This window comes from Bombus impatiens, unplaced genomic scaffold (genome assembly GCF_000188095.3).
Source record: "Bombus impatiens unplaced genomic scaffold, BIMP_2.2 scf_0235, whole genome shotgun sequence".
In the NCBI taxonomy this organism is placed as follows: Eukaryota; Metazoa; Arthropoda; class Insecta; order Hymenoptera; family Apidae; genus Bombus; species Bombus impatiens.
Genome location: NT_176654.1, coordinates 1134546 through 1157303, shown reverse-complemented (window position 1 = coordinate 1157303; position 22758 = coordinate 1134546). Strand labels below are relative to the sequence as shown.

At 35.4% G+C, this 22758-nt stretch overlaps 1 protein-coding gene across 1 annotated transcript; it reads right to left on the bottom strand.

Annotated features, from left to right (window-relative positions):
- Positions 1 to 209: 209 nt before the first annotated feature.
- Positions 210 to 12458, bottom strand: LOC105680575. Its single transcript, XM_033320100.1, has 15 exons — positions 12198 to 12458; positions 11464 to 11650; positions 11060 to 11208; positions 9467 to 9544; positions 8337 to 9387; positions 7851 to 8042; positions 6446 to 6581; positions 4822 to 4967; positions 3128 to 3254; positions 2930 to 3041; positions 1982 to 2043; positions 1765 to 1903; positions 1236 to 1501; positions 743 to 826; positions 210 to 652 (listed from the first exon to the last, which is right to left on the bottom strand). The coding sequence occupies exons 1-15, from the start codon at positions 12372 to 12374 to the stop codon at positions 475 to 477; spliced, it is 3084 nt and encodes a 1027-aa protein (XP_033175991.1). The 5' UTR covers positions 12375 to 12458; the 3' UTR covers positions 210 to 474.
- Between the last annotated feature and the right edge of the window lie 10300 nt (positions 12459 to 22758).

Below are 22758 nucleotides of genomic sequence, written 5' to 3'. Positions count from 1 at the left end.
TCAAAAATATATCAAGGAAAAAACGTACGATTTGGGTTGTTTTTATTAACGGAGTAAGCAATAATTGGCAAATAATTATTATTTTTGATATATTTTTATTGAAAGAAAGAGAAAAACGGAAGACCGCCTTTAAAATTATGTATTTTTCAACAAATTTTCAACCATCGAAGATTAACGCACGCGGAAGGGGAAAAACGAATGTACAAGAATTATCATGTAAAATTCAGATAAAAATGCATTTAAACCGCGTTGAAGCTGTGTTTATAGAAAATTCGGGTGAAAATTGCGTAATTATGTGAACTTGTTAATTGGTAATTACAGCTGTTATAAAATCTCGTATATGCATGACAAAATTTACTCCTTATTAGATATGTAAATTGTTAAATTATTAAAAATACGAGGAGGATTTATTAATTTTCAATAAGAAGGATAATCTTAATAAATTCGTTATGCTAAAGAAAGGATAAATTTAAATTATCGTGGACGACATCTAGTTCCTGACATTTTCCAGACACGCAACAACGGTCTATACTTGGCCATCATAAGTTCACGATATCTTGCTGATCTTCTGACTTTCTGGATCTTTTCGGCTATGCCATCCATGATCATGTCCAATTTCGAACGAGACGGTAACAGTTCCTCGAATTTGCATCTGTTACAAACAAAACGATAAGTACATCTTTTATTCGTTTATATCGTAGAATCGATATGATCTCGACAAAATTATGAAGCAATTACTTACTTCAGCATACCGTGTTTTAGGCTCGCGTCCACGAAATAAGATTCTACTTCCTCGTTTAAATTTAAAATCGTACCCAACTGTATTCTACAATTGGTAAAATGAATTACGTAATAAATTGTCAACTGGTACCTCTTGCAAAATAATCGATCAACTGTTATTAGTGAACTGAGAAGTTATAAATTCTAGGCTATAGATTCTTTCTACAATTCGACAATTTTATGTTAAATGGAACACAATGAAGTGACTTGTAAAACCCGTTAATGTTATGCAAAAGAATTTACTAATACTACTAATAATTCGTAATTTATAACTTATCAAATTTCGCTAAAGCCATTAGATAGCTTTCGTTCCAATAGTCGCATCGACCATACGATACGAAATAAATTGAAATAATCTTATACGAACTATAACTCGATGATATTCGTTTTAACGTTATATCGTAACGTCGAAACTGAACAAAGTAGACATTTGGCGTTGTTTGTTTCCATATTACCTTATACTCTTCTTGTCAGCGAGGAATCGAAGTATAATATTTGTCCTATTGAAAATTTTTAAGCCGACATAGTCGTTCACGTTTAAGTGGATCGGTCTGAAGTGGTGAGTATCGTCGGAACGAATTTGTCTAAGATGCGGAAGATTCGAATAAGTTTCACGGACCAGATATAAAATATACGAATAGAAATAAAGATATAAAAAGATACGTATCTCTAACGTACAGAGAAATAAGAAAGAAACCTTTACGTTATAACAACGTGATATCGCGATTCAGATTTGTGGCGATAATATTTAGTCCGGTGGTGATTAAGTGACGAGGAAATGTAGCGTGAATTCGTATGGGTGAATTGTTGCTGCATTAGACATTAATGTTTATTCGTCTAGTCAATGTTCGCTGGAAGGAGAAAAGTTGGAAGCTCGCCGACGTCACATATAGTTTTAATTGAAAGACACGGTTATGAACGGTTTCGCGTATTGAGGCGAACCCGTTGTAATTAGCAAACCCTCGGTGAAGCGCGATTATTCTACTTTTTTTCCTCAACGTACCCGGACTCGACCTCTTCTTCCTCGTCGTCGTGCTCTGGAACAACAGGTTTCAGCTCCTCGACCTTCTTCTCCTTATTTCGCGGACTCGCAGGCGATGTCGACGCTTTGACACTTGCGGAACTGAACGGATTTTGCGTCGAACACGAATGCTAATGAAATCGTTTATGAACATCGTCGAATTTTCTCCAACATTCCTACCTTTTTAATATTCTCCTCTCTGCCAGATCCAAAAGCTTCTCTATGTGCATTGCCGATTTCTCCTGGACATACAGATACTGACTTATGAATTAGTTACTTAATTCTTCGTAATCGTCGTAGCAAAATATAACAGATTTAAGATTAGAAGGTGATATGTAATTGTAAAAAATTGGAACTTTTGGTCGTCGATTCTTGCGTTAACTTCTTTTGTTAACTCGCAGGCTCTCTATTTCCATGTCCATTCGTTTTTCCGTTATACTAATGCCAGATCAAAGAAATTCTTTGAAGCTAATCAAGAGTCTCTTGACGTTAATACGTGCAGAAACATTTAAATAATAGATGCATGCAATGGTATATACAGTTAGTCGCATCAATATTCGAACACAGTACCATGTTGCTATTTATTGTTTTGTATGATAATATAAGGGAGGGATGATTTTTAAATATCGTGTTGCCTGTTCTATGAAAATATGAATATTCTACATTTATCGTAGCTTAAAATTACGTAAACAGTTTCTTCCTAACAATGATGTTTATTCGTACGACAGATTTTTACGTAACAAATAAAGTTACGCAAAACGTGACAAGCGTCCGAATATCGGTGTGGTGTAAGAGTAAGACGATCTTTTGTCGAACATCAAACACGTTGTTTGCAAGAAATTGTTTGTATTTTCAAGCTGCGATAAGCGCCTCGTATTATCGTAAACGGAATAAACAACGCGATATTTAAATCAACCCCTCTTATATAAATAGAGAGATAGTGCCATGCCCGGTTATTAATACGAGTAACAGTACGTTTACTTTCGTCTTTAGGTGCTGTCGCTAGAAATTGACTAAAGCGCGGAAACGCTTGTAAACGGTATTGTACATCGTTTTTAGAACGTTTCCATAATCAATCGCTTTCAAACTAATTGAATAAATATAGGAAATGGAGAAATCGACACCCACCAGATACACGATTTTGGTTATCGATTTCTTTTCGCGGATGTCCCACTTCCACGTCAGCGGTACTCCTGTCGGATTATCCCTCCAAATTCCTCCAATCTGGTTGTACGACAGCCTGCAGAAACAATTGGAAACTTGAACGGAAGGTGTCTAGAGCGACAGTAATTAAAAATTCCAGCGAAATTCTTTTCCAATACGAACCTGGTCGCACCGTCCTCGTCGAAGACAGCACCGTTGCCTACGGTGTCGAATACGGCGACAATTTGCGAATCCCTCTTTACTCCCATGCAATCTTTACCTCCTGGGCTGAATACAGTATACATATCGTCTTGAAATCGATTTCGATCATTTTTACGCTTGTTTCTTGCTATTTCGCCGGGAAAGGTCTTTCTATTACGTTACTAGGGTTGCCGAAAGTAGCGTTCTTTTATGATCGCTAGATTACGTATTATTACGCATTTATGCGAAATTTGAAGGTGCAGAAATGGAGAAAATACATATGACAGTATTCTAATTTTATTCTATCATCGAGTAATTTTACTTACGATGATGGAAACATATCTATCGCGACCACCGTTACTACAACATTTTTCATTTTACTTTACCTCGTCATTTCTAGAGCTTTGCCCTAGTTTTCCTTAATAGTGGCAAATATCGTGATAACGAAATTAAGATTAAAGAATAATTTCGTTCAAAGAACACCGATGAAAATAAGTTTCGCTTTTCAGCAACCCTGGTATAATCGATCGTCCAGCTGGAGGTGAATTTTTTCCATCTGTTTGATCCGTTTGAAATATTTTAAACATTCTACGAGTGATCATTTAAAATTAGCAGAATTTCAATGCCAGAATATTCTAGATATTAATTTCCAAAATATTATTACTCCCTTCAATTGTACTGGTAAAATTGATAGAGAATCTAATAATAAGTACAGGTTGTACGTAATATTACTGTATTAATATCCATTTACTTGGATCAATGTGAATTATTTATACTAATAAATCGTTGTATAAACATATTTGATTTAAATTATACATGTATAATCTCTTTCGTGATATTCACAAATTACATAATTAAATTTAATACGTTCTATTGACATGTATTTAACTCTAACCTTTAAATTATGAACATTCCAATATACGAATGGTAATTTCCTACCTCATTGCGCCAAGTAAATACATACTTGTTATGTTCAATGTTTTACGTATTAACTAATCTTTCAGTTACAATTTATGAAAGCCTAATAAAATTTATATCAGTAGGAATCGATAATTACCGAAAATAAGATTATAATTTTTTGCGATATGTGCATATATTGGTAGATTCGTATTTTATGATTCTACGAAATTAGATTTTCCGAAAATGTATATAAAAGAAGCAAGATAGTCTCTGTCTGTAATCACAGATTAATTAAAAAATTAGTCTACGGTATAAATAACGATCTTAAACATATAACGGGTATTAAAGATATATACTCGCACTAGCTATCTTATAGTTTCTACCGATACGATCGTGACAGTCGAGTTTTGTGGCAGTGCCAATGAAATTGCAAAATATTTCTTATAACGTATAATACATTCGTAAAAGGTTTTCACAAGTGATTGAATACCTTCGTCGGCAACTGCCTGTAGCAGCACGTAGTATCGAAAATAACTTTGCGAAATCGATTGATTAAATAATATTCGAAATTAAGGCCGAACGGCAATTACGCGTATCGGTGAAATTCGATTATTCAGAATCACGTGACAACATATTTCAAGATCATTGAAATCCATGAGGTCTGTCATATGCTTTTTATGTAACTAGCAATAATTGCCTCGCCCTGCTAATTTACAACTTTCAACGAGATTATCGATTCCAATCAAAACACGTTGATACTTTACTTCGATAATTACATTTTCGATTTTGCGGTCTCTGGAGTTTAATAGCCATCGCTCCGTTCGGGTAAAACACTTCTGCCGATCCACCGCTGTGAAAATTGACAAAAATACGAGCTTCATCGTCGTAATACATTCTTCCATTGAGTTTGTGCTTTCCGAACCTGACAAACAACAGAGGATGTATTATAAAAGCAAATGTGTAAACGTGCAAAGATAGAAAAAGCATTGTCCGATATAACATAAATGAAAATGTTTTTTCCTCGTTATACGATATATTAAGATTTTCCTTGTGCCTATAATTCGCGATAGTCGAGTTTCCATATTCCGAAGCTCCTCTCATACTTGTTTTATTCCCTTTCCTGATTCTCTTCACTAACTTTTTAACTAAACAGATTATATTAGCAAGTTTAAACTAGAGATTGTGCTTTTTCAACCTAACGAACGAGAGAACATATAAAAGGATTAATGATTAATTATAATAAATTAGAGAAGTTGGTTTGCAGCAACAAGTTAGTACGCGGCACCGTCTTCAATGCCATCTTGTTAGCTTTGCGCTTCAAACTAATAGTTAACTCGTTAGCAACTAATTTCGAAGTTTGTTTACAGTTGATGCGAATGCGATGTGAATCGACGAATTTTTAGTTTGTTCGCTTTCGCGTTACTTTGGTCTCGCGACTTTTCTCTTCGTTCGATCGCTAATATCGAATAATATTTAAATAAACGCAATGAGAATTACTTTAAAGAAATTAAAGCCAGAACTTTCTGCCTTTCTACAACAAGGATACGATCATCGTACAGGTTATAGCGCGATTCGCATCTTCTATTCCTTTTTTTAACGATACATGCTACGTTACTCTTCGTCCTCGCGAAATATTACTCGGTAATGGGCCGCAGCGTTGAGAAATCGTTGAGCGCTCATATGACTACCTACCAGGATAGCTCACAAGTATAGCGTTAGATCGTCGATTCATCGATGCATAAAATTTAACGAGCTATTTCGCGTGATCGAATTCCACGGATGACGAGTTTGGTTAATCAAATTCAGAATTTCTGAATATATCAAGAATTTGCTATCCTCTATATTCGGTAATTTATTGATTGACGCTGCCAATAATAGAAGAAAATACAGTAAATAGTTGAAATGAAAATCGATTAAAATAAAAAATTGCTTTTTAGATTGAAAACATTACTTTGTTACGTGACAACCAGCGGCTTTATAAAATATCGTAAATCTAAAATTTCCTAACTATTTCTTCCGATATTTTTTATATGGTACGTACAATTATAGCTTTCTCAAAAATTATGGCAGATTAAAAAAAAGATTAAAGAAGCGGATTATTCGGTAGATGCAAAAAACATACCTTATGATATACCTTAGAATGATTATACTCTATAATACCTTTAATATCTTTGAACAAGAAATGTCTTATGAATACATACACATGTATACAGATTTACCTAAGCTACGAAAAAGAGTTGTAATTTCGACTTCGTTACAGCTTTTCCGAAAAATTGTAATAAAAATCTGCTTGTTAAAAAGAATGCTGAAAGTGCGTACTTTAACTTGGTTAAAGCTAAAGTACGATTACGCCTTGCGTTACGATTACGTTGATTACGTCGTATTGATTCGTTTACGTACCAGTCGAGACCAGGTTTCGAAGGCTTTGCTCGATACTGGATAATTTTCCTCATGGTTTTGGCAACCGGCAGCACTGTCCAACCGAGCTTCACGAAGTGCTGGTTTGATAATTGGTACTCGATCGGGCTTCGATCGTCTGTAACGTAGAAATTTCACGAGGATGCCGAACTCGCCACGCTGTATACACGCAAACCACATTATTTGGATGCGATACGATAATGATGACGAAACGCTGCCAGGCCCTAAATGTTCCCGATTAATGACGATTTGGTATCGGACTTTGGTCAATCTCCATCGAGTCAGAAATCTCGATAATAACGTCGAATTGGATACCATTGATGGTCGAATCGAGATCTCGCGATTTAAGTTGAAAGAAAGTAGCTTTTAAATCTTCTTTCTTTATCTTACTTATCGAACGAAGAAAGTTGAAGCTAGTAGTAAGAATGAAAGTCGATATGTTTAACCTTTAAAATCGGAAAATTATATTTTTACATAAAGTACGAAGAAAGACCTGATAAAGCAAACTAGCTGCGTTACTAGCTGTAGGCTGAATATGTAATTTGCTGATTAAGGTGGGTACGACTGGAAAATATTCAGCGCAGCAACTCAATTTTGTTATTTTATCTGGTTATTTGATTCTAGACGTCGAGAAAACGAAGAAAATTCCTCTACAGAAATGTTTTTTGAGTTAAAAAATTTTATTTTACCATAGAAATACGTTACTAGCTGGCTTGTCTCTGTGAGCGAATCATAATAGTGGAAGTCGGCCAACTGCTATTTTATAGAAAATAGATTCCTGCGCCTATTATTATAAAAAATTCATTATTTTTACGCGAAGGAAACACTATGCAGCAAAGATCAAATTTAAATAATTTAATTAATTAAATTGATCGCTGAAACTAAAGAAGTAATCGGATTTACGACACTGTATCGAAGAGTATCCGTATATTCTCATGGCCAGGCAATTCGCTCGTCTTGTTCGTCGTGAAAAATATCTGTAGCCTGATCAAATCATCCGTGTACTCGATCAAATCGCGATCGATAATGTATTATACACGTACGTATAGAGATTGAGCCGAAGTGGAACTAGAGGCTTCCCGAAACTAAAACGTTATATGTCGAGTCTGCTATTTCGTCCGACGATACCTATCTCGTCCCGATCGGCGGTCGGTGCCGTTCGAAATAATATCCATCTTATACTTACGAGCGTGGATGTATTTTATATATCTGTCGTACATACTTACATATTTTACATCCATAAATGTCGCGTGCTTTTTGCGCATTTAATGTGCTTAAATGTTACAAATCAAACTGTTACGTGCAACGATTGCAAATCAGATATGTAAAAAATGAATTTTTTCGATTTCGGAATCTCGAATCACTTGGAAACAATAATTCACCTTACCGATTTGGATATCGCTGAATATCGCTCTTTTTTTGTGGTAACGAGATCCATACGTCTTGCTAGAATTATCCTCAGTTCTATCCGAACCAGACCGTCTATGTTCCTTCTTACTCGATTTGCTTGTCTCTTTCTTATTCTGATTCTCTGAATCGAGCGTTGATTTATCTTCGGCGCTGCTTACACCACGCTTAACTTCGCACGCAAAGAGAAATTTAATTGCATCATTACGCCTGTTACTCTATACGTTGTACGCGAAACTTCTTTCGGACAGACAACAAGTTCCTGAGTACACTTTGCGTCAAACTACACTCTCTAAGTTTTAATACTTTAGCTATTTTTTATATATAGCAATTTTTTTAACTCTCTGTACCAAGTACAAAAGCTTGGCGTTTAACATTCGTAAAACTGTAGATTACGAGAGATCACTGACGATTCGAAATTTTGCTACTCCTTCTCATAATGTACGTATACAGCAGGTATACCTACCGTCCCTATGTTTCTTCGTTAAGATAGACTCAGTTTCGTTCCTTTCGCTGCTCGAGCGCCCATCCTGCGTTCCACCAGATTTCAAAACTTTGTCTTCTTTGTCGAAGGTATAAGATACCACTTTCTTTCCATTGTCAAACGCATCTGCCTTCTTCTTCTTTCGTCCATCAGCCTCTTTACGCTCGCTTGTATCCGTCATTTCGTCCAGCTCGATGTCCTCCGTTCGTGGCTTCTTCCTGTTTCGCCGGCCGGTTGTTTTCTCTTCGATATCCGTGTCTGTCGTCTTCTCGACCATTTTCTTCCTTTCGTTCTCTACCAATGTATGCCCGTATAATTTATTCTTTCTTCTTTCTTTAGGTGATTTCTCCGTTATCACCGGTACACCTTTATCCCCTTCTCTCGATCGATGAACTCCAGTTGCTTCGGATTCCGTTTCCGAGAATTCCGTGTATTCCAATCGCTTCTGGCTCAAATACTTCGCGTCCCTTTTAATTTTCTTCATTTTTCCAGCAGCTGCTCGTTCCTCGTTCGTGTCACGTAAACCACGCGATCCACGGATCTTGTCGAGCTTACTTTTATACGGAACATCGTCACGTTCCTCCCGTCCATCTGGCGTGATAGGATACTCGCCGGTTCTGTCGATATGGCGGTTCCTCTTTATTTTTCCTCTCATCTTTCCCTCCAACGTACCAGCTGCTGTCTTTGTTAAATCCCTGCCCTCGGCTCTGTCAAATTTATCCCATTCCCGACTCGAATCGTCGTATCTTTCTATCTTTCTTTCTGTTTTCTTCGAGAACACTTCAGCTTCCGCGCGACGTGTCTCACCTATCTCACCGGCAGATCGATGTTTTATCGTTCGATCGGAACTCTCTAGATTTTCCTTCACGCTCGTACGCTCGTCGAATCTCGCGCTACTGTCATCATAATCTGTGACATCTACAGTCCTGGATATTTCCACGGAAGCGTATGTTCTTGAATCGTCATCGAATCGTTCGTTCCTCGAAGATTTCGATTTCGGCCTCCAGTCGATCGCTTCGTCTTTACTGGCGTCCTGTCGATCAGAGAAGTCTTATGGATCTGTTTTTTATATTGTTCAGATTTTGACCAAGTATTGTTTTCGTGTAACTAACTGACGTAATCGACTGACGTAGAATCCATTCTATACGGATGTCGTGAAATTTTTTAGCTTCGTTGCAGCAAAATGTTCCCTGGTGAAATGAAATCGACGTTTTGGTAAAATCAGGACAATTCTAACTCGATACGTGTAAGAGATAAATGTACTATAATGAGAATTGAACAATCTTCTATAGTTTCTATATAGACAGCGGATTTTTATGCAATTATGAGAAACTTGACGATACAGAAATGCACGTGATATGCAAAAGTATATAAAATATCTAAAGTATAGTATTGTTCGTAATATTAACATGCCTTGGTTCTATTCTTATCTGTGATATTCGTATTTGTGAAAATATGAATTTCTATAAAAATCCGCAGTCTCGCGTTTATCTCGCTTTCTGTAAAGAGTTCTAATATCTTTATGATATGTATCGACCGAGATGCGACGCGATGGAAGCAAAACACAGTACCTTATTGTAGATTGTAGTACAACTTACATAGATAGAATACGAGTTTTGTAACACTCTACGAAGACACAAACAAGTTGTCTCTACATTAAAAATTTTCAAAATTTGTATCTTACAAATAAATATTCACATTTTATAAATAATTATAGATAACGCGATGTTTGTCAAAATATTATTAAGGAAAATTAATGAATAGAATATACTTAAAATGTTATTTCGAAGAATAAAACGAAGAAATTGGAATACTCAAGTAAAGTTTCGAGTTGTAAAACGGATGACTTTTTTGTTTATTTCAATGAGGTAGAGGAAGCTTTGAGGCAAACTGAGACAACCTGTGTTATAAATAACTTATTAAGTTAGAGCAAATTGTAGGTTTAAAATTCGAAAATTTCATTAAAAAGTTCAAGATGTTTTAAACTTAACAAGGTTTAAAAGAGTTTATGAAAGTCTAGTAAAGATCCACAAACTTTTCTCTAAAGATTTCTCGAGGAGGTTCTTTCACTGACTTCGATTAAGTTTAAGAATTTTATGACAAGCAATATGTAACATTATCCAGGCAAAGTAAAAACTATACGTATATTTTTTCATCGTAAATCGTTAGCGTTATAATGATTTCTAAATATAATAATGAAAGACATTCCGATTGAAAAATTGATGTGAAATGATAAACAACTACTTAAAGATAAGAATTATTGAAAAATCATAAAAATAGCTTTTGATTTATATGATTAAAATATATATGTATAAGTATGTATAATTCTAATAAAATCTGCATATTTATCTGATATAATTTTTGTTCATATACACTATGCTAATATACGTATAAATAAATATTTTGTTGGTGTATCTGTCCTTATTTAGCGGATTTTCTCTATTCGCTAATAAATCTATTTGATTCTATTTACGTTTCATGGTTCGTTAAAATTATTTAAGTCCCTAAACGTTATACGTGTATCCAATAAAACGTGTAATTAATAAAAGGCCCTAACGATAATTAACAATTATATACAATTTTATTTATTATTAGGAGAAGTTTCTATTAATTTTATAATCAATTCCGTTTTTATCTTCCGTATTAGAGGCTAGCTGTGATTAACGATCGATATATCGTTATTAAATATTGAAATTATTACATACCCACTGTCGAGTGGTTTCATTAACCACACGATCGCAAAATCTACAGATCCTGAGACAGGGTCGCGATCCAGACCTCTTTTCGCTCCAGTCACGAATAAAGTTATTCACAAGATTTAGTATCAGCTTGGTCTGCGTATTGCCGAATGGTTCTACAACGACGTCATAAAAATCTCGTAAAACTCGAGAACTCGCATAATTAATACCAACTTCATTAGTAAACCTCGTAATCCCGTTAACTGTTCGAAAGGTCTTCTCGCCAGTTCGCAATTACTTTTTCTCCGTTTACGGGAACTTATAATTTAATGTATCGTTAGTTTCACCCTTTTCGTTGCTTTCCGCCCAATTTATCCGATTTATTTGTAAAAATACGATTCTTGATAGTACGCTACTGAACAAAAAATTACCTTCTAAATCCTGACCACAACAAATCAGCTTTCTCATTATTTCTTTTAAAAGGAGCGATAACGTTTGAAATTTTTCTGACATTGCGCAAGGTGCTAATCTTTCCAAAATGCATAAGACATCTTTTACTCGACGTGTAATGTTCTCGATGGCACAGCACCTTTCTAAACACGTCATAATTATATCCACCTATTTGTAATAAAACAAGTACACAGAAATGGTATATATTAGGTCATTCCATATATATATATATATATATAAAGAGAGAGAGAGAGAGAAAATAAATTCATATTTTAAATAATTATTATAATTAGACGGCTGATATTTATGCATAATAATAATATGAAATTGTCTTCTATCTTATGTAGCTATGATAATTATAAGGAATAGAATGATTTCGGTTCGAGTTAATCGCAATTTTGTAATTAAAATATAATATATAATACAAGTACGTGTCCTGACGTTTTATCACGGTAGTGCAGTAAATATCGTTGTCTCGATAAACAAAAAAATGGTACGAAATATTAACAGCCGTAGGAAATGATACGATAAAATTGATAGTCGTACATTTTTCAATCAACGATTACGACGAAAGAAATGTTTTATCGTTATACGACATACGTGTGGTTCTTCGGGCTTCGATCGTGTTTTTAATTTGTTCGGGAAACCCGAAGAGCTACAAATGTGTTATCTAGTAAATATCGCGATTCTTTAAAATCTAAATTTGAATTATTACTTTGCGAACAATTTCTTCTGGCAGAACTTCCATATCTTGACAGCGAACGCAAGGGAACATATTACGAAACAATCCAGATCGTTGAGATCCCTTTTTTACGTTTCCACAGACTATTGATGTCATTGCCGTGGCCACAATATCCAGGGCTCCGTGTAAAGGAACCGCATCGTAATTCATGCCGCAACATTTCCCCTCGTGGATCCTGATTTTTTCAAATACAGTTATTCCTCGAGTTATTTTCCGTATATGATGCCAAACAGCTCGTTTGGCATCATATACGGAAATTAGCAAAATTATTGCTAATTAAGCGATCGTCGGACGAACTTGTACAAGTCCATAAAATTTTTTAATAAACGATGAGCTCTCGTGAAAATCTCCAGCGCAGGCGTTAAACACTCTGAGTCTTCGGTCAACCGAGTTTTCCGATAGTAGCAGAATTTTTTGCAAGACATCGCCACGATGAATTTCTAGATCTTCGTGCAGACTGTTCAATAAACTTCTGTATTAACTTCTGCAATTATTAAATTGAATAATAATTTCGTTCTCCTTTATATTAGCGACCCTGTTAAATTCGTGCCACGGTACGATCATATTTTCCGGGACATGTTTTACGCGAATATGGAATGAATAATTTTATACGAACAAATTTAATCTAACGAAGGCATTTGGCAGTAAAAGATAGATTGGTATAAAAAGTGAACAGCGTCAAATTTTTTATTTTTTACATAGAAATATTACAAACGAAGTTTAAAGCATCCAACCTGACGAAAGTATCTTGTAATTATTTCAGAGTTTTTGAAAATTTAAAATAGTAGAGTATCAGACTCGTCCATAAACAAGCCGATTTGTCTATGGAACGTGAAAAGTATATGTATTTGGTTACGGAAGATTAGATTGCAATAAATAAATTCCATGCACCTAAATAATAACACTTGGTAGCCGATCATTTTGAAAAAAACGCGAACGAACACATTACTCGACCCGATACGAAGAATTCATCTTCTCACCTTCTACTTTCAACAGAGAAAGACGTACCTAAGTATATAATCACTTAATAAATCAACTTAATTTCAGATGCGATGATCGCTACCAACACGTAAAGTCTCGTCCTTGGATAATTTCGATAATTTCGTAGCACGCGCCAAATCACTTTCCAGAATCAATCCATTTGTTTCTGCTGAAACTGACATCAATCGCCGCGGTAAATCATCAGTTCTCTTGACGCTTTTCATCGCACGGCTGTCGTGTAACAACTGACATTCGTCATATCGTACAGATATACGCGTAGTTGGTAGATACATCGATATTTTATACTGTTTCATACCGATGTTCGCGACGCGTTGTCGTCGAGACCGTTTCTTTTATTTGCATGCGCGTAGTTCGCAATAAAAGATATACCAACGAGCTGCTGATAATACGAAGCCTTTATATTCGTTTCGGATGGAATAATAAATTTTGCGAGTACCGTTTTGTGGACGAGTAAACGGAAGTTGCTACATCGACCAAGCGATCATCTTGCAAATTTGGTAGCACTGCGGTAGCGCTATATTATATGTTCGTACTTCTTATTTACATACTTTCGTATTTGATCGATTTTACGTTGCTATTTCGATTTTGTCAATATTATATTTATCATCAAAAACGTAATATTTGCACTTGTGTTAATAAGCCTTGATATCTGTATGGATTGCCCTGGACACTTGTTACATCTTTAAGACGATTATTCTGTCGATTTAATACCAATTTTTTATACAGTATACGCTTGCTATTTATCCTCGGATTAGTCTCAAATTTTGCCAAGATAATCGTGGCATTTGTGTTTTATTACAGCGCTAATGAAATTCGAAAATGTTCTCTATCACACACATAATACATATATTCACAAAGGTTTTTCATAGTACTATCTACTTTGGATCTATTTCTAGGTCGCTCTATATATTATGTACCCGTAACTTTATTTTTATTACAGTACCTATTCAATTTCCTTTCGATTAATTTTATTCTTATTTGTCTCGATGTTTTTAGGTTCGGTGCAGGAAAACAGAATAATTTGTTTTATTTGTGTTCTAGACAAAAATATGCCGCTGTATCCTAGCAACTTGTTTATTTTCGCCACTTTACCATTTGATATTTTCGTATTGTTGCAGTGTCATATTTTCACATTTCCATATTTTTACGTGGTTATATGTTTATGGTAGCGTGGCGTAAAATACAGTAGCCAGATAAATTAAAAAATACCAAGTCGGCGCAATATTCTTGCTGCACCCCCCATTGTCGTTGTCTACTCGGGACAACTTCCGAGACGAATAACAAATCGCGTCGCTAAGTGGAAAACTCCGGGTGTTATTTTCTCTCTCTCTATTTCTTTTTTTATCACTCACACTGATTGCAAGAAAACGCGTGGGGCGGCCGACCGCGCTTGTATTTATAAAAGTTTTTACGGTGCCAGATATAATTTATCTGCCACCAAACAGGGTGCCACACTTTTATGTACCAATTCAGTTCCACCTAACTGCAATATTCATTTGAATGCGGGAAAAACAGGGATGTGGCAAGTGAAACGGAGAGTGGGAGGAAGACAGGAAGGAGAGATTCTGGCGAAATCGCTGTTTTAGCTAAACTTTCACGAATGAAAAAACTGTAAATGGACAAACATACCACTTGTGACGAGAATTCAGGATTATTTCGTGCTTAAATTTTCTCGCTTTAAATATTATGCTACGGGATTAGGAGTTTGTGCTGCTTTTGCATAAATTTAAGTAATTTATTTAATAACGTTAAACTTATTTATAGCTTCGTATTTTCCGCACCTATCTCTTTTGCATCGAACCAGCCTCGCCCGTACTCACATTCGTTTCTTTCCCCTATTCTTCGTCTCTGCAGATCCTTAGAAAGCGGAATTGGTCATAAGATGGTAGAAAGTTAGCCACGATTTACGATAGTCTTGGAGAACACGGCACTTGCCGTGTAGTAGGTACTCTATATGTGAGCTGTATTAATATAACATCGCGACACGAAATATTAATATCGTAGTGGAAGTGCAGCAGTTCGGTATGCGTCATATGAGGTGCTTTCTACCCTCCGTGCAATAATCGTAAGAGGTAACGAAGCGTGTCTACGCGGCAGCATGCGAGGGTGGAACAATTTCCGACGGTAGGAATTTAAATATTCCACACTTGGCCGGTTTTCTAAGTCAAATGGCACTAGCGAGAAGAAGGGAATATTATCATCGAGAATCTGAAATTTCGCTGGGAGACACTCGATTTCCGTTTTTTCATCGCTGCCACGAATATGTTCCACAAGTATGTTTCAAAACAACGACATCACTGTTAGAGGATGCATAAAACATTTTGACGAAGAATAAATTGACAGAGAGGTAGACTGTTGGCAAATGGCCCGATATCGCATTGTCAAAGAATAGAGACTTTGTTTAAAGGATTGGATCATGCAGTGGCGAAGGGATCGATGCCTCCTGATAAGCGGGAGGTAAAGCACCGCACCGTACTTATCCCAGAACCTTAGAGGGGCGAAGTACTTGTCAAAATATTCTTTCTTACCATATACGTATGCTAAATAACTATGCCAAGTAACGTCCACCTTGCATATTTGTTACGATATTTATAACGATATAAAAAAATTTATATAGAAAAGTTGCGCGGTAGATATAGAGGAGGATATACCGTAACGCAAATACTTCTTTTGTATTGGGTGGAGGCCAAATTTGTTATTCCACATGGACACATATTTCGTTTGGTCTCTTCGATGTAACGCAACGAATTTATTTTAATCGATACGCTATCTAGGTGGAAAAATGGTCCGGTACGTTTCACGAATATCGTAGCAATTAGTTGTTGGACGGTGATGAAAGCAGAAAGACGGACGAAAAGCCTAAAGAACATAATTCCTCGAGGCGTTCGTCGGAAGCTGCCAATTACCACATTCCCGCAGCGGTCGCTTTCCCGGCAAAAGAAGATCGTAATTAGCGAAATTTTCTCGCGCCAAAGCAGGCTTCGAGCGTGGCCTGGTCAAAGAAAACGGAGCCGGTGTAATTACAGATAAATTCACATTTAAAAAATGCATTTAGAGAAAGCATAGATTGTCGGTTATTGCTGATAAGTCCTTTGAGAATGGTTCACCTCGGAAATTACACTCGTGCAAGTTAACGTATCAAGGATGTGCCGTCACTCGGCCCGAGGGTGTCCAGTTAGTCGTCCTGAAAGCTCGGAAATTCTGTGCCAACTCGTATCTAAGCTTGTTTCTTTCCCTGATTGCTATCTATGTTTCTAGGTATGTTTAATCGTTGTGCGAATCATGAATGTAAACGGGTATCGTTTACGTAACGATCGAATGTAAACGTTGCCTGAATTCTTTTTGCGGAAACAAAGAAATGACGACATTCGGAAAATAGTATCATTTTTACGAAATTCTGTCGCCGATCGTATTAATCTCTTCGGCGACTAATTTATTAAGGACAGAAAAAGGTAATTTTTTATTTTTAAATAGTATTCGTCACTTGCTAGATAAACAGAGGTATTTTGCTACGAAGTGGAAATAGAAAGAATCTGTTACAGAAATCCCTGATGAATAAGTCGATTAATTTTATAGATGAATATTTTTAGAATATACATGAACATGATAGAAATAGGTATTTAATTCCTAAACCAAATAAGAGGACATAGTTTTGATAAAGCGAGAAACATAGGTGATCATTTTTTTCTCTTCGTACATAGATTGAAAGAGATAGATAATATTAGAAAGTATTTCGAATTATCTAAGACCAATGCTGCATACATACGTGAATTGTAGAAAAAATACACCCTAGTACCTTTATGCTTGTCATTAACAGTCATCGATCTCGGCCGCTTTAAAAAGGATGTCAGTTCGCTGCATCGCAATATGGTAGAAAAGCTAATTTCTAGTACCTCTTAGTAATGTTTATAATGTTTCCTCTTATCTCGTGGTACTGAATCTCGTGGAACAGAGAAAACTGAACAACTATCCTGAATTGTTGAAGATTCGCAAGATTCTCTTACGTAAAAGAGAGAGAGAAAAAAAAAGGAAGAGATGAAAGGTTTTCTGTGGTCAATCGTTTCGATTGACCGAGGGCCATCGATTCCTTCACCGACGGATTACCGAAATTACTTTGCGAAGAATATCCGTCGTCGGAGATTCGATTTGCGTCTTCGATTAACCGGGCCGCAATTTCGCGCATTTCAACCTGGCTTTCAATAAAGATAAACGTAAAATCTAACTACCGTTCGATCCCTTCCTTCGCGCCCTTTTCAGCGCTTTCTGCGGCGAACGACGTTCGGCGAGCGTACATACGGTTGAACATCGAAACCGTGAGAGCACTTACACGAGATGAGCTTGCGGCTGAAAAGCTTTGAGGAAAATTGCAAAGATCCTGACGCGTCGAAATACGCTTCCGGAATAATACCGAGATATTCGCGGCGCGGATTTCCTGCCCATTTTTATCGCTTTTCATCAAATTACAGTCGAATGTGCTCTATTCTAAAGCATATATGCCACGGACTCGTCGTTGTTTCTCTTCGCTCGATTTACCCGAAATTCTTCCGCCGTTTCTAACGGCGTTTATCCGGAATGAGCTTGTCGAGAAACGAAAAAGTTTATCTCGTTGAAATTAAACGTGTCTACGTTGCCCCTACACGCTCCTCTGTACTCTGATTCTCTTTCGAGTACTCGGAGAATGATATCAATGAACTTACGCAGACTTCAAGTTTTTACAGTAGCCGGGAAAAAACTCAGCATGTTGAGAGAGAAAATGTTAAATTTACATTTTCGTGTTTTATGAAAACGAAGTTGTCTGTTATTTAACATGTACATTTTCCATGAGAGTTAAGAGTTTTTTTTCTCGTAAAAAAAACATATAGTTCACTCAACTGTGTTTATTATATTATTTACTATACCTTTGATGACATTAATATGCGTTTTCTTTTCTTAGCCGTTAACTTTCATAATCGGCGACTAAGATTTAGTCACTGATACTCTTATGGATAGAGCGAAGATTCTTACGCGTTTATGAGAAATTTAAAGACGAAATAACGCGTGACATACTTTACTTTTTGTTTGCTACATTATTTCCAGAATATTTGGTATTTTGTTATTTTCGTCTATAATCATTCTAGAAACAGCTTGGTTCTGTAACTTGGAACAAAGTGTAAGTAAGAAATTATATTCAAATTCTATGTTTCCATTGATAATTTATAAACATATAAAAAGACATAAATATACGCTATTATATTACCGGATAAACGTTCTGTGCTCTATAGAAAACCTTACTCGACGTTTTCATCGTTCTAATATAGCCTACAAAACTTATTCCAAACAGCCATTGTAAACGCGAAAATAACTTGCCGAAAGGTTCCCTATAACACTCGACCATTCCATTATGATGGACGATTTAAATCGTCGAACGCGTGCTCGTTGCCTATCGTTCGACGGTATCGAGTCGAAGGGAAACTTCTGACCGATTGGCAGTGTAACGAGTCCAGCGTATAGCTTTTGTCGATGACAGAAAAGAAGGGATGTGGCTCCCCTAGCGAATAAATTTTTCCTAATTTTCTCGCGAAAACGAGAAGAGGTAAACTCCTCGTAATATCCTGTTGGAGGTCGTTGACGATGTGAAGGTGAAACGCGCGCTCCGCATCAAGGATCGGTGAATGCAACCACGGATAGGTTTACCAACGCCCTCGGAGATCGAGGAGCTAATATTCTGTTCCTGATGAGTTAGCCCAGACAGTTTTGAATATTAGATTAAACGCCGGTCGATCCCCTGTCATTAGCAGGATGCTCTAATCAAAGTCGATCCAAAGTTCGAAACCGTTCAGCGGGTGGTGCGTCTTATTAAAGCGGAGACAACCCCTCCCTAGCATTTCCTTTTGGCTGCGCCGCTATCAGCTACACTTTCTATCCGCTATCCCGTTATTCGCATCGTCGGCTGCCTGTGCCACGTTTCACCCTGAATTAAAGGATCATCGTCATCGTGTGTGCTAAGTAGTTCATAGAACAGCTTTAAGTGAATCATCCTGCGCCTTGTTAGCATCAAGGAATCCCGCTCCTCGAGGTAGGTACACTACCTTATCCAACGACTACGATTTAGTATTTCGAATATTTAACCCTGGCCCGTTATACGAATCGTTCTTCAACCAACCGTATTTTTCTCTTTTTAATGTATTTCTTAGGTTTATGAAAAGAATTGAAAAAATTGTTATCGATACTTGTGAATTTCTGTTTCATTTTTTCCATTTCATAACTGTCCAACGAGCACAAATGTTGTTCTGATTTAGAACGATGTTTTTCATCGAATATTTAAATCCTTCTCTATCATCTATCATCTATCGTAACTAGTATTACAAAGTAGTACTAATATTACAAAGAAAAATGATTTGAATAAATTGTGTTTAGTAAATTCTTCTCGTGAAATCTGTATTAATTTTTAACAAATAAACTAGTATTTAATAATTTATAATAGTCACGCTATTCATTAATAACAATTCGTTATTAATCTAAAACAATTACTCCACTAATTTTTATTTATTATATTTATCATTATATTTATTATTAATAAGTAACTATACTATTCATTTATAACAACATGTACCCGTTACTAAAAAATAATTATGCTTTTAACTTATAATAGTTTTCTTTGTGTAGATCGTTAATCTGTAACTGCGTGTAATTGTTAACTGTGTACCTGCTTGTGCCGCGGGCTAGTGTGTCTCTTACCCCTTCCCCCACCACTTTCCACGTTGCTCAGCGAAACGAAGGTACAAGGAGTCATTCGGTCGTCTCATTTCGTATCGATAACATGGATCGCGTTGTGTCAGGTTTGTAACGTATACTAACCTATTGGTGGCGTCGCTTATTCGTTATTATCATTACTAATGTTTTTCGTACTATTCATTACTATATTGTTTACCATCGTCTATATCTCGTTATTAATATCGTTTGATTAATATACGTTTATTTAATGATTCATTGAACATTAAGATAATGAAATTAAGTGGTTTTCTGAAATTCTTTGTTTTCATTTTTCTTCGGTCGTCTATTTATTAAATGATACTGTTACCGGTAGCTTCTATCGTAATCTTTCGTAATAAAATTTGAGTTTGATTGTGTTTTCATTTAATTATTTTCTACATTTGTTTTAACTTGTAGTTATTTTTGTGCAGGTTATTGATCGATAGCAGGGATAACATAGAAGTAACAGGAATACTAATATATGGACGCAACGACGATTAATGATCAATTCGATGAATTTTCATGGAAATTTGGTAATGTTTAATTTATTTTAACTAAGACAGTTGTGTATGAAGAATTCGATTGCCTTGTTATTCGAACATGGGTAACATTTGATGTACAATTTCTATTTACTTTAAAATATATTTGATACATATTTCATAATAAATAATTTCGTGACTATTTGGAATACTGAGACGAAAATAAATACAATTAAATGAATCATTGTTCTAGTTCGAATATATGAAATCATTTTCTTGTTTCAAACGAATTTGTAACGAATTATTGTATTTTTTCAATGTAATTCGCGATATAGAATTCTTGATAATTTGACGACAAACTCGTGTAGACAGTTTGAAACATAGGAATCCTAATAAAAATAGTTTCAACTTATTTCGATAGGTATCGTAACATTCGCATATAAAATTCAAATTATTTTGCTATATTATGTGAATTTTCTATAGTTAACGTCATATACTTGCAACTTCGTAGCTTATATTTTTTTCATAGAGGTGGCGCGCTAGTGGACTCAAGTACGTCAAAGCAAGGTTTCGTGCGTGTTTCTATTGTATTCTTTAAGTATATTTAGTTGTGAACTTTTGAATTCTCGCTAATATTTTCGAGTATTTACAATACGCGACTATGGTGTATTAGTGGAGTGTATATCCTAGTTCATATTCTAGTAACGAACATTCACAGTATAATTCTTGCAAATGATTGCATTGCATTCACGGTATTTGTAAACTTTTGTTCGGTATGGAGAAATATGTCATAACTTTCAAGTAATATTTTTCATACTTGTTCGAATCTTTTAATAATAATTTTTTAAATGTAAGAAAATAGCAGTGTTTTCTAAATATCATAAACGTTCGATAGAGAATAGCAGAAAAATATCGAAACGATATTTCGCTTTTTTTACACACGTTTTTACCCCCCCCCCCCCCCCGCCCCCTAGGCCGCCATTACACAATTTTATTTTCAGAGAATATTTGGGACCGCGCGAAATGCGGTTCGTAGAGTCAGTGTTTGCTACGTAAAAGTATATTTCAATATTTTCAAATCACAATAGTTTTGATTAAATTCAATCGAATAATAACACGCGAAAGTAATAAAATTTTATGAAACAAATTTGTACGCGATATTAGATTTTTTGTTCGCCGATTATGCTTTAAGCGGTCGTGGTCTTTTATTTTTCGTAATCTTTTATTTTTCTTTATATATATATATATTTGAATGTTCGTTTTCGGTATTAGAGTCAGTGCATCTCTCAAGAGGATAAAGCCTCTCCAGGAGCTCAAGAATGTAAGTAATTTTATGTATTGTATTTCAATTTGCTCAGTTTTTTGTATTTTGTTTGAATTATTCTTAATTACAACATAAAAGTGATCGATAATTTAAAAAACTATAAATGTTTTTTTAATTGAAATTAAGTCTTAAAGTGTTAACATTCAATTACAATAAAACTGTTTGATACACATCAAAAATCACTGAGTTCTCAATTTTTTGATTATAAACTTTTATGTTAGAATTTCAATATACACTACTTGTTAGAGTTTATTAGAATTTCAGTCTTTATCATTGTTAAAGATCCAAGTTTGTATTATGTATTAACAATATTCATGATCTCTTATGTTTTGTTATAGACATATCACTGCTTCAACTTTTTCATCTTCTTTAGGACTGTTCTAACGGTGGCTCAAAAGCCAAGAATGTAAGTATATTTACATATCGTAATTGAATTATCTCTATTCTGTGTATTTTCTTTCAACACTATCAATTAAGAAATACAATTTGATTGAAAATTTGGCAGGTTAGGATCTTTTGAGGTTATTCTTTCATTAAAATAAAATAAGTGTTAAAGTCTTAATACCGAATTATGAAACAAATGACTAACATATTTCAGAAATCATTAGATTCTTAATTCTTAGATTTTAAACTTTGATATTAGAGTTTCAGCTTTTATACCTATCAAAGTTTATTAGAATTCCAACCTTTATTATTACTAAAGCTACTAAAGTTAATAAACCTCTATTTTTCATTATCTCCAACTTTTCAAATAATCAGCAATCACTCATCGTGTTTTGTTTTGTAACAGATTATTCGCAACCTCTATTTTCAACGGTTCCAGCCTGATGTTAGTCTTCCTGACGACATTCGCTGAGATAGCGCAGTATCGATGGTAACGTCCTCTGTTTCTCCGCTTCGAACGGTGAGTCGCATGCATTTCTGTCCCTCCGGTCACTCAATCATGTCGTAGGATGAAAGGTCCGAATCGACACGGGTGACTGGTTGTATTGTGTAG